This window comes from Meriones unguiculatus, chromosome 4 (genome assembly GCF_030254825.1).
Source record: "Meriones unguiculatus strain TT.TT164.6M chromosome 4, Bangor_MerUng_6.1, whole genome shotgun sequence".
Classification (NCBI taxonomy): Eukaryota; Metazoa; Chordata; class Mammalia; order Rodentia; family Muridae; genus Meriones; species Meriones unguiculatus.
This window is the reverse complement of record NC_083352.1, coordinates 100,919,121-100,932,440: the sequence shown is the minus strand read 5'-3', so window position 1 is coordinate 100,932,440 and position 13,320 is coordinate 100,919,121. Positions and strand designations below refer to the sequence as shown.

At 45.4% G+C, this 13,320-nt stretch overlaps 1 protein-coding gene across 5 annotated transcripts in view; it reads left to right on the top strand.

Annotated features, from left to right (window-relative positions):
- The window catches only part of Myt1 (myelin transcription factor 1), a 66,253-nt gene that overhangs the window by 19,077 nt on the left and 33,856 nt on the right, over nt 1–13,320 (top strand). For all 5 annotated transcript variants that reach the window (XM_060382661.1, XM_060382662.1, XM_060382659.1 and 2 more), the window contains exons 2-4: nt 1,466–1,566; nt 8,820–8,874; nt 9,844–9,874. In XM_060382661.1, the coding sequence (XP_060238644.1) occupies nt 1,466–1,566; nt 8,820–8,874; nt 9,844–9,874 (187 nt within the window). The remainder of the gene's footprint in view (nt 1–1,465; nt 1,567–8,819; nt 8,875–9,843; nt 9,875–13,320) is intronic.

Sequence of the window (13,320 nt, the reverse complement as noted above, 5' to 3'; positions counted from 1 at the left end):
GCTACATCTAATTCCTTCTTTATCTTGGCTCATGAAGAGACTCTGAGCCCTTTAAGAGGATGGAGATATTTTCAAGGAACAAGAAAACACTCTGGTAATGATATAGGGTTACTGGGGCCAGGAGTGGTAGAATTCTGGATGAAAACAGCTTTGGGGATGCACCTCACTAAAAATATGGGGTAATGGTGGGAAAGATAATGTTTATGATAACATGCCTTTAGCTAAATCTAAACACATTTCCAAGGAGAAGAAAGCAGAATGTAGAAATATTCATTTCCTGTTTTTATTGTTGGTTACTAATGACCTTCCTTTGAAACTCTGCAGCATAGAAAGCTGGTTGCCATGGAGACAGGGAATGACGTGCAGGGAATAGGTACACAATGAATTTCTTTGTCATGTCCAGCTGATGTATTCAGCCTCTGCTTAGATGTGTGAATTTATGCGAATTATGAGAATTAAATATTAACTGTAGGCATTGCCTTGGAGAGATGTCTACCAGGAGGAGAAAAGACAGTGAAAACAAGCAATGAGTGCTCGAGGGATGCAGGGCTCCTTGTGAGAGGCAGTGTTACAAGAGCTGATCAGGCCCCCTGGATGGACTTTCTCAGTCAGTGGGCTCTTGAGAAGTTGAATGACATAATACACATTTTAAAAAGCAAATGAGTTTGAGTTGCACTTTTTTGTTTTTGTGTTTTGTTTTGTTTTGTTTTGTTTTGTGACAGCCCTGGCTGTCCTGGACTCTCTTTATAGACCAGGCTGGCCTTTAATTCACAGAGATCTTTTTGTCTCTGCCTCCCAAGTGCAGGGATTAAAGGCATGTGTGCCTGTCGTAAATTGTACATTTATTTGGGATAATAAAAGATGCAGTTATGACTGAGCAATTATTCATTAATTGGTCATTTAATTTTCAAAATTCCTTAATGCCAGCTTTTTTCTTTCTTTTTTTTTTTGCCAGCTTTGATTTTTCAAGGTGGATCTTATATGATATACACTATTGCCCTTAGTTGGAATAGCCATGCTGATGGATGTCTATACCTTGTGACACATGTGCAAAGTAGCCATCAGAAATGAGACCATGGTCTAGAACCTCTGCTTCCAAAGAGTAACAGTTTCTTTTCTTTCCTTTTCTTTTCTTTTCTTTTCTTTTCTTTTCTTTTCTTTTCTTTTCTTTTCTTTTCTTTTCTTTTCTTTTCTCTTCTCTTCTCTTCTCTTCTCTTCTCTTCCTTCCTTCCTTCCTTCCTTCCTTCCTTCCTTTCTTTCTTTCTTTCTTTCTTTCTTTCTTCCTTTCTTTCTTCTTGGAACAACCATGAACAGTGAATTTGTTTGTCTTTCTTATAGATACCAGAGATTGTATAAATGCTGCATTTAAAAGTGTCCTGCAATTTTCTCTTAGTCTTCTTGGGTCTGCCTGGGTGATATTTGTCAGAGTTTCCTTTTCTGAACTTCTATTTTTTTAAACCCTCAGAAAATGAGTTCCGGGGCAAACTTCTAACCCAGAGGTGGACACAGGAAGACAAGATCAGCAGCTGCAGAACCGAGAGACATTTCCTGTATAGATACAACAAGGTAAGAGCTGGACCATGGGTTCTTCAGAGTCCAGATGGGGACCAGGGTCATCTTTCAATAGGCTCCCCAGCTTGTGTGTTCACACTTGGGCTCAGTTATGTATGCTGTCACCTGTTCTTCATTTATCAAAATTTATCAAAATTCCAGGCCCCCTGGATGGACTTTCTCAGTCAGTGGGCTCTTGAGAAGTTGAATGACATAATACACATTTTAAAAAGCAAATGAGTTGCACTTTTTTGTTTTTGTGTTTTGTTTTGTTTTGTTTTGTTTTGTTTTGTGACAGCCCTGGCTGTCCTGGACTCTCTTTATAGACCAGGCTGGCCTTTAATTCACAGAGATCTTTTTGTCTCTGCCTCCCAAGTGCAGGGATTAAAGGCATTTATCCTGTCTGACCTGGGTGGGCATAGTCTCCAGGGTCTGACAGTTAATTCTGATGCAGGAATCCATGTGGTGTGCTGATCTTTTATTTTTAAGCTTCATAAGTGTGTAAGATGATGCACCTTCCTCATGTCTGCCCAGAAAGTGTGATAGAGGAGACACAGGGTCCTTGCTTCCCAGGGATACTCCTGCTCTTGGGCATAGTGCCTATGACCCTGGTTTTGGCCACCAACCTTCTAATCCTACAACTACTGACTTTTTCTGCCTGAGACCAGCTCTCCAGAGCAGGTGACGTTAGAGCTGGGAGCCAAGGCCTCAGAGAGAAGCATGGTGCATCCATACCTAGAGGTCAGATGCTAACCTCTTTTAAAAATATTTTAGGCTTTCTTATTTAATGTTTATGAATGTTTTGCCTGTATGTATGTTTATGTGCCGTGTGTATGCCTGGTACTTGCAGAGAGGTCAGAAGAGGGTATTGGATCTTCTGGAACTGGAGTTACAGGTGTTTATAAGCCATAAAGTGAATGCTAGAAACTGAACCTAGGTCCTCTGCAAGAACAAGTGCTGTTAATCACTGAGCCATCATCTTGCTAAGCACTTTCACTCATTTTGGCTCTGTTATCAGTGTGCTGAAGACTATCAGCACAATGTCCTAAATATTATGGTTAAATATTATTTATCTCCATCACTGAATTTTTGACCTCTCTCTCCACCCTATCCAAGCCCAGAGAATTCCTCAAGAGACACAAGATGTCAGATCATGCAGCCATGAAAGTGGCCTGACCTACGTTGTGAGCAAAGTAGTTGGCTGTGGTTGCCTGGTGCCCTGTCAGAGTGGGACAGGAGGACTCTGGTTTCCCCAAAGCCCAGGCACAATATACTCAGAGGGTTCAAGCTACATGTGACTGTTCAGAATCCAGGTGCTGCTAATGAGCTTGGGCTGATACTTGGTCCCTCTTAGCAGCCCTAAAGGCTTCATAACTGTATCAACTGTAAGCCAATTTCCTTTACTTTGGACAGATCTCTGTGAGTTTAAGACCAGCCAAGTGAAACTACATAGTGAGTTCCAAGAAAGTCATTACATGGTAGGACTCAAAAAGAAAGAAAGAAACAAATAAGAGGAGGAACATGCTAGAAGAGGATGGAGACCGTGATGAGCTGATGGGCTAGCATTGAGGGTGGCGCAGGTGATATCTTCAGACAGAGGAGACTAAGAGAAGAAGCATGGGCTAGTGACCTAAGATGGCACATGAGGAAGATGAGGAACCAGCTTGGAGGACTGTGGAGTGGCCCACATAGTAAGACCAGTAGTGTGCTCACCTTCCGAATTTAGCACAGTTCAGGTAGTTGAATAGCTCAGGACCATGTAGGGCTGTCAGAGAAGGCCTGGGTTGGCATGCTAGGGGATACCATGTGTTGGAGTGTTAGGCACAGATAGTGATCCTTGAACCCCTTCGTGACCTGAAAGAATAAAACCTTTAGTCCCAAAGCACACACTACTTAGTGTACAACTAGTTATGAAACAAGGGTCTCTGGTAAGGACAATTAATTGAAACGAAACACCTTCAGAGAGAGTCACCTCTCTCTCTCTCTTCTAGCTGTCTGACTTGACATTGTTGGGTTATTACTCCGGAGTGATACAAACTCCATTTATAACTAGGTACACTTATAATCCTAGCCCTTGGAAGGATGAAGTAGGAGGACCAATAGTTCAAGTCCAGCTTGGCCTATATGGCAAAGCTGTCTCTCAAGGACAAAACAAAGAAAGAAATTCCTTTTATGAAGTTTGAGGCAGATATGGCTTCTTTACCAGGTAGCCTAATTGTGGTTATAATTTTTTATTTGGGGGTTGGAGTGAGCCAAGATCTCATGTTTAGAACTGTCAAAAAAAAAAAAAACAAAACCCTCTACCTGAGGCATTTATTGAATAATGCCCCATGGGTGGTGACATTTCTATACCACAGGAGGTGGCTGGTCTGCCTACTTGTAAGCAGATTGCATAATTGGTGGAAGGACCGTGTGGGTAATGTCAGATACACAGTGGGATATCCCCCAAAGGGGAACAGAACTGTCACTGCAAGGAACCAGGAAGTACTATGATGACTCCCAGTGGGATGCAGGGGCATGGCCACATGATTTAGTCACAGAGATTCAGATAATAGAAATGTAGAATGTATACTGGGCTTCTAAGGAAATTTTTGCATTTTTCTGCGGCTATGAGCTGACCTGGAGGCTTAGAACTCATACACAAAAGGGAGGGCAACCTTAATGTTGATCAGCAAATGGGATTGGGACTCTGAGGGTCCCCTATTGTAGTTTTTTATGAAGGAGAAAGTAAGTCCGGTGCTTGAAGGTTGCTCATGAATTCTAAGTGGAGTGCCCCCTTCCCCAAACCAGTGGTGGGCACGGACTTAGGGCCTGCACAGGTTAATACTACAGTCAGAACACAAGACGTATCCCTTTCGGCTGCCACAAGGAAAGCGAAAAACAAGGCAAACCCTTGTATTTCATTTTACTCTCAATGGAGTGAATAAGATTCTGCCACATGAAACAGGGCACAGCCAGTTTTTGCTACCCTTTTACGCCATACTCCAGCCCCTTTCTCTGGGCAGGGAAGAAGCAAACAGACATCCTCCCCGAGGCCTCCAGAGGAAGTGTGTTATACACAAACCTTAGTCTTCTATTAGGACACTGTAACTCACATGATCCCATGGATCTGAAATTATTCCTGAATCCATTCTGCTTTTTCAGCTTTTCTGGTTATTAGAGCGTATTTTTCCCTGAGATAGGGTCTCACTTGGCGGCCTGGAACTTGCTATGTAGACCAGACTAGCTTTGAACTCAGAGACTTGTCCGCTCCTGCCTCTCTTTAATCCTGCTGAGATTAAGGGTGTGTGTCACTACTCCTTGCTCTAGTACGTTGTAAGTAGAATAAAACATCAAAGCATCTCCTCCAGTGCAAGGCTAGAATTAATGGCCCATGTGTCAAGAGGCTCAGAATCTCCAACCAAGGCTGGGCAGTTGTCTGCTCAGCAACCTCCGACCAATACCTCCTCCACCAGCACCAGCTTCTAAGATAGTTTTGACTGCCCCACACACTCACTCTTTCCTCCGTCTGCTCTTTTTGCATGATATGTCCCGAGCAGCTCTCTGCAGGAGGCAGCGAATGACCTCACATTTGTGAAGGCAGGAGCTCTCCTCAGCACGAGAGAGGGACCTTTCAGGAAATGAGCTGGTTAAGAACAGAGAGATGTGGTCAGGGGGGATGGCAGGGGTCTGACCATTGAGTTTGAGTTGGCTATCTAAAGATGCTCTTGGCTTCTGGGGATAACTCAGCCCAATCCTGAGGTGCCTTGCATGGACATTCTCATGTATTCCCCCTGTCAGCTCACTGTTCCCAGCCTCCCTCAGGTTCTCAGGCTCTCAGGGCTCAGCGGTTTCTTTATCTTTGTGTGCACTCCTGAACAATTTCACTGCTTTTCTAGATGATGTGCAAACCTCCTAAGGTCGTCTGCATCTGGGGTCAAGTTTCATCACAGATTCTGCCCTCGGATAGTCCTTGGCCATCAATGCAGAAAGGCAAGATGTGGGTAGGAAATACTCCATCCTGGGGAGTGTGGGCAATTGGCTTCAGATGTCAAAACAATCGTCAACAAAAACTAAGTGGCTTAAGGAATTACTGGACCTCTAGAAAACTAAACTCATGATTATATTTCCTCTTTCCTCCCTTCTTCTTTTCTGAGATAAGACTCATTCTGTAACTCTGGATGGCCTGGAAATTGCTACATTGACCAGGCTGGCCTTGGACGCACAGAGCTCTGCCTGCTTCTCTCTCCCCAGGGCTGGGATCAAAGGTGTGTGCCACCATGCCTGCCCTCATGGTTTCTTCTTAAAGACCAGCTATTTGTTGTTCTGGCTGTGTTGAGTTCTGAGTTTATTCCTCAGACAACCAAAATAGAGAGAGGACTAGTCTGCAGGTTTGGAGGGTGCTTTTCATATTTTGGTACCTGACTTTGCTCAAGTTCAACCACAGGTAGCTCAGTTTGGCAATTGAGTATGAAAAGGGGCTAGTCACTATGTTTAAAAAGAGCCTGCATGCCTGGCCTTGATTTTACTAAAGCAACACAGAACAGTTCAAAGCAAAAAAACACCCTCCAGTGAGACTGTTTTTAAGAATAGTACTAAGGAATCAAGTTTGGCGCCTGGATGGAGACACAGTTCTCTCGGGCTAATGTAATAGCTATGGTTGAACACAAAGTGTTTGCATTTGGAAATTATTTCCTCCAATTCTCCTATACAAGGTAAAACTGATAAAATGTCAAAACTAAAGGTGTGCTGTATTGGCCATAGGAAATTGATGTTAGAGAAACAGAGCAAATGTTACTCTTGGGAAAGATCCTTGACCTCAGAGTGGAGCAAGATTATCTGTCTCAACAAATGGACCCTTTCACCCTCAAGGCAAGAGGCCGTTGAGTTATGTGTGCATTGGCAAAAACAGGTCCTGTTTGTGCTTGGAAGAAGTAAAAGGTTTAAAAATAATGATAAATCAAGGTAAAATTGAGAAGCACTTCACTGCCTTTGCATCAGTGAGTTGCCCCAAAGGCAGGGACCATCCCTGTATGGAGCAGGCAGGAAGTCTTGTGATCTGCCAGACAAATTAGTTGATGAGCCTGGCAGTGCTTGGCACAGTGCTTCCCTGAGCACGGTGGCCTAATGGCTATACCACCTCTCGGGAAGAGGTTTGTAGATACTCTGCAGTGTTTTGCACAGGAAAGCATGCAAATTGCTTAAATATTTTGCCAGATGCCTCTACAGCAGCTCCCACTGCCAGTGTCAAAAGCTCGAGAAAAATCACCCCTTGGCACTGAGCTCACAAGTCATCCAGATCCTATAAACATATTCTCATCATATTAAAAAAAACACTGTCTTCTTTACCACAACTTCGGGAATTTCACTCTTACATCAAAGCTGTGTTCGCTGAAGAGAACTTCTTGTACGTTGAATATTGGATACAAGTAAATTGCGCAGAGAAGGTGCTCAGGACAATGAATGCCACAGCTGTTAGCTTCATCAATGGGAGCTCACAGTTTGCAAGCAATGCCCATTACACATCCCTGTAACCCTCTCTATTCTCTGCCCTTTGAATAATTTATCCGCAGGAAATCCAAATTGCCAAGGCATACTTTAATCTAGCAGAATGCCTGCCAATTTCCTTGGGAAAATTGACACAAAAAGCTATAGATTACATTTCAGCTGAACACAGGCATGGGGCAATCAAATGCATTGTGTGCCCGGCCTCAGAAGCGTTGTGCGACCGACATTTGAAGACTCATAGATGTAATGACGTCCCTTTGACACCTGCTCCTCTCTTTACTTTAAATGTGAGCCATTGGTCCACGGGGAGCCTCTGCTTTAAAAATAGAAATTACAGCAATTGTCTCTGTTCTATGGGAAGGCTATAATAAACACGCGGCTTATAGCATTCTGCTCCACAGCCTGGAGCCGACAGGTTGCATACATTACCCTGTTTTTTTGATTTTTCTTCTTTAACAAATTACATAAATCACTGTACGCTTCATTGCTTCATGGGGAAAGTTCAGTTGTGAATTTCATCTGCCATTCGAGGAATTAATTCTGTTTTCTTTCTTTCCAGTTGATAAGGTAGAGGTTTGTCTCTTGCCTTTCTCTTCCTTTTGCAATGTGGCCCATTCTCTTGCTTTCTCTTTTGCCAAACCACTCACACGGAGCCTTGTTGTCCTGGAGGCATCCATGGTTTGGATTTGCCTCCTATCTTTCCTGCCTGTGGAAACAGGTGGTGAAGTCTGGCCCGGCCGCTCTTCTGCTTGGGTGCACACTTGCCTCTCCTAGCCCTGCTGCCCGGGAGAGGACCGTTTCCTACATCACAGAGTTTGCCAGTATTCGATCGGTTCCTTCAGATTTGCCATGGTTACACAAGATATGGATTCACCTGGGGACCTTCATCCTCAGGCATGCCCTACCTGTGGCTGTCACCTTTATCGTGCCTCTTCCCTGGTTTTCTCAAAAGACCATGTTGTGGGCAGCAGCCATACGGAGGCATCTCTGGGCGATTGAGGATTCTAATGGACTCGGCAGTTCTTTGTAGGCCAGAGGACATGGGGGCCAGTGTTGCTCGGGCTTCCAGTTTCTACCCATATGACACTAGTATATGAGGAACATTAAAACCCGTGTCGAGCAGAAAGGAAATGTCCATGGGAGCCAGGCCCTGGACTATGTAAAGCTGATCCAGCAACTTTTGTTGTTTGTTTGGTTGGTTGGTTTGTTTTTTTGAGACAGGGTTTTGCTGTGTAGACTCGGCTGTTCCAGACTCACTTTGTAGACCAGGCTGGGCTCAGACTCACAGAGATCCACCTGTCTCAGCCTCCCTGAGTGTTGGGATCACCGACATGTGACACTGAGTCTGGCTGCTGACTCAGTTCCGTCTCCAGCAGCTGAACCTGTGGTTAACAGCATGACCTGTACTTCGGCGCCTGACTGGTCAAATAAACAGTGGGTGTTATTCTTTGTGCCAGGAGCCCCCTGTATTATTGAACACCTATGTGCATGAGTCTGTGGCCTTCGTGAGCAGATAGGAACCTGGAGCAGTGTGGGTGGAACACTGTGAGTCACTGGGAGGAATGGGTGGGATAGCATTAAGTCTGGTGGTCTCTGCCCAGCGGATCCTCCAGCACTCTCCCCAGGCTGGTTTCTTCGGTCTCATTCTTGTCATTCACAGATAATCTTCTTGCCATCAACAAAACTGAAGTCAAAAGATGACCAGCTGTCCCTGATGGTTTCAGGCATCACAGGTGCTTGCCTTGGGTGCTTCTTAACACTGTGATTGTTTTTCCTTGCAGATGAGCTTAGAAAGTGATGACAAGAGAGCCCGCACACGATCCAAGACCCTCCGAGGTGAGTGCCAGCTCAGCCTGGCCTGGTCTCCATTCTTGGCAGCTGCCCTCTCTGAAACTGTTGATATCATGTAATGCTCAGCTTCCTGGTAGCCTTTGGTTCATACTAGGCACCTGGGACTTTAAGGACTCTTCAGAGCAGTATTTAAGGGTTTCCTGAAGTCCTTTTCAGCTTACCTAGATGTGCCTCAGGCAGAAATGTGAGAACAAGTACAATTTCACAGAGTGGGGAGAACAGAGTTTAGTCAGGAGGCTGCTTACTTTCGAAAGGAACGGTCCCTGGTCTTTGGCCACCCCTGGCCTTTGGCCGGTGGCCCCTTTCTTCCCAGAGATCACTGTTGGTGCTGCTGAGTATTTGAAGGCTGTTGGGTGGAGTTGAAAATGAGTAGAGAGGCGAGGGGCTAGGCCCTGTTCACTCTATTAAGACCGAGTCTTCCTTGCTTGGCCATTCCCACCCCCTACCCCAACTCTCTCGCTTGGAGCTTCCTGTTGGGCTTCACAGAGTACCTGATAGTTTTGAATATGTAAGAGCTGTCTATTCTGGTTGGACTCCTGCATGTCTTGTAGCTAGTGCCCATCATTGTGACCAGCCATGTTTCTGTTGGTCCTGGTCTTTGTCCAACTTGATATAATAGGTAATATTTCCTGCCAAAAGCTGTCATCTACCTCAATTACAGAGATAATACCCTGAGCCTCAGAGTGGAGAGACTAGCAGGACTTCCCTGAAAATGTGGGGTGTGTGTGTGTGTGTGTGTGTGTGTGTGTGTAGGAGTTCTAGTACAAGCACTTTGTTGAGGGGGCAGCTCTCTCTACTGACCTCAGGGAAAGTCTTTGTAGGTTAGCAAAGGGTGGGCATCTTGTCCTTGGAAAGATCTTAGCTGTTTTATTAGCTTTATACTTTTGGGGAAACATTCTTCTGAACGTCTAAGTCCTATGTGTGTGTTTCTGTTTCTCTCTTTATCTTACCCAGGACCCTCAGAGACCACAGGTACAGACCTCAGGTAAGAAAGTCTTCCTGCCTGCATGAGCACTGCTCACCCTCTTCTTGACTGTTACCTTGGAGTTGTTATAAACTTTTCCACAAACTCTGGTTTTCTCTGGAGAAACAGATTTTCTCTGCGCTGCATTTCACTGTCTACATCCAACTATACTCTTCCCCCGCTCCAGACCGTCCCCACCACAGGTGACCCTAACACTGTTCCCCACTAAAATCTCGACTGTCACCACGGTCCTCAAAACCACAACAAGATTGCATTTGGGGATTTTTGCAGACAGTGCCCTTCACTTATGTAGTGAAACGCTACCTATTTGCTGTCCACGGTGCCATGTGGGGATGGTCTATAGCACGCATGGCTCACGCTGGCTGACTGCACACAGGCTGGAGTGGAGCGTTTTTATTTGTTGAGACGGAGTCTCATTGTGTTGTCCTGGATGGCCTGGAGCTTGCTCTATAGAACACAATGGCCCCAAACTCACAGAGATCTGCCTGACTCTGCTCCCCAAATGCTGTTAGTAAGCGTGTGTGACACCATCTCTGCATAAGCTCTCATGTATGTCTCACTGGCACATGTTCTTTTTCTTCTCCAAGGGCCTGTTTCCCAGGACAGCATTGCTGTGCTTTGATAAGCAGACAAGACCTCTGTTTGGGTGGGGCTCATATTGTGGGGTGCCAGAATGGACTGTAACTCACAAAGGGCTTGCTGTTATGCTTTGGGAGAAGAATATTGTGTGTGTGCAATCATGATATTAGGTAAACTCATTTGAATGCAGCTCTGTGTGTGGGACTCTTCATGGATGATGGATTTATGCCCCCTTGGCTCAGAATTACTCAGCCTGCAGTACGCTCAGCCCTGGGCTACCCCATAGCTTAGGCAGAGCTCTTAAAATAACATTTGTTTTCTGGAAGGCTGAAGGATGGTTGTTATAAGATTATCTGAGGAGCTTGTACTGGAACAAGAAAGATACAGTGAGGCCAAGACTCTATAAATTTTCCTGTGTCCTGAATTTAACACTAGCCCCTGGGAGAAGAAATAGATTTAATGGTTTTCCTTCATCATCCTTGGAGAAACTGACATATATTCCAGTTTGTATTTTGGTGGAGTTCAACATCAATTACAGGACCTCGGAGAGTTTCTGCTGAAGCAGGAGCTGGGGGAGGACTGGGATCAGTATCTTAGAGACACATCAGTGGGCTGGTTAGGGTTGCCCTAAATGTACCTTGCAGCTCACCTTTCTTCATCTGGGGTCTTCCTCTTTGAGCCATAGGCAGCTCCTGTCCAGAGGACAGATGATTAAGAGATTCCTATCACCTACCGTTGGGGAAGGAAGTCAACCCCTTTAGAACATGGTACTCCAGCCTGGGATATGGACTCTCCCCCAAATCGGGGTCCTAGCTTGAGTTTGAACCCTTCAGAGCTAAATCCAAAATGCCTATTGAGAAGTGGCCAATGGCAAGCCCTTGGCACTTTAGCTGCTCCATCTCCTTGTGTCTCTGATCCTGGCTTCAGTTACATGGGATCCAAGACCAGACTGAGGTATTCAAGGACTCTGCTTCTGGGCGCTTATGAGCATACACAAACATCTATGTCTGCCTATGAACTCCTATAACTGTCTAAAAGCACATGTCGACACCCAGGACTTCATGAGCACACACGGCAACAAGTTAGAGGAAGAACCACTTTGGCCTTGGCTTTTCTCCTACTGCATAGAGGAGACTCAGGAAGCCTGAAGTCCTTGTCAGTCACTCACTTACGCCCAACCCTGGGAAGGCATTAGCAGGGGATAGTGCACATGAATCCTCAGTGTACTCTACGTACTCATATGTGCTCAAACTTGTAGAGATCTACCTGTCTCTGCCTCCTGAGTGCTGGGACTACAGGCATATCCAGCTTCTCACATGTTCTTTTGCTTAAAAAAACTTAAAAAGATGTAATATATATAATATGTATGTAATATATTATATGTATGTAATATATTACATCTTTTTAAATATATATATATATATATATGCACTCTAGCTGCATGTACACCTGCATGCCAGAAAAAGGCATTAGATCCCAGTATAGACTGGCCGTGAGCTACCATGTGGTTGCCGGGAACTGCACTCAGGACCTCTGGAAGAGCAGACGGTGCCCTTAACCACTGAGCCGTCTCTTCAACCCCTCACATGTTCTTATAAGCCGGTCTTCATGCTAGCGTGTACTCCTGGTGCTCTTGTGTGCTCACAGGTTAGCCTGGGAGGCTCCAGACCAACGTCTGCTCCAGTTACAGTATCTGGAGGCCCCGGCTGGATCTCGGGTCACTCTCCTTGATGTTTCCTGTTTCTGGGTCTAAGGAGTTTCCAGTTTCTAACCAGATGGCCTTGCTAGTTTCATGTACTTGGGCTCGGAGCTAGTGGTGCAGACTTGCCTGGCTGGGGACGTTTTCCGCACTTTTCTGAGTGGGGTAGCAGAGTTCCTTGGAACAAGTGACACGGGAACAGTGCCAGTGCCCCACAGGCCTTCATAGCAGCTGCTGCCTAATTGGCTGATTAACTAAATGATTAATTGACTAACTGGGACCTCAGCTTCAAAACCCAGCAACAAGGAACTGTTTATGAAAAGTCTCAAAGCTAGTTCTTGAGAGAGTGAAAGTGAATGTGAGTCTGGATTTTACGAAAGTCTGGCCAGGAGTAGAAATAATTTCCCATTTGGAAAAGAAATTTGATAAAATAGTTTTCCACTGTTTCCTCCTAGAAACTACCAAGGAGTATCTGGGCAGAGGTGGGGTGGCCCTTCTGTAGGTCTCAAGAGCCACTCCCTAACCTGCCTCTCTTTGAAGACTTTGAGGAGATGTGCTATATTTTAGGAGAGACAATACTGAGTCTACATCGAAACTCTGATCCATAATGCCAACTCTGTTAGGAATGGGTTCTTTGACTCTACTTTTTGGTCAGGTTTGGTTCCCCTACAATGGGCTGAGTTCTGACACGGCCTCACAGGTCCTCTTGCTGGTCTATGGTACTATGAATTAGGACAGCCTCTTGCACCCACAGAACTCCAAGCTGTAACAGACCCTCACCTCTCATAGCTCCTATAGCTAGCTGTTCTAGCCTGAGTATTCCTATGCAGGGGGGCTCTTGGCTGGGCTGTGTGGTCAGTGTTAGTGCTCATGTTTGAAAGTTTTCACTGGTTTGGTAATGTTAATGGCTAAAGGTGAGGGACTTTTGAGGGTCTCACACTCACCCCATGTACTTACCAGCCTGGAATGAGGCAGGGGCTGACCTCCTCAATGCATCCAACCGTTTTTACCAGGCAGGATGGGCATCCCTTGGTGCATTGCCCCCGCTGGCTTCCTTTCCTGTGCGGAAGTGGAGGCCTACACCAGGCTGTGGGTACTAAAGCAGGGTCTCTCCTACAAGCTGTGGTTCCTGCTTGGGCTACACAGATCCCTTCCTGATTGCAGCCCA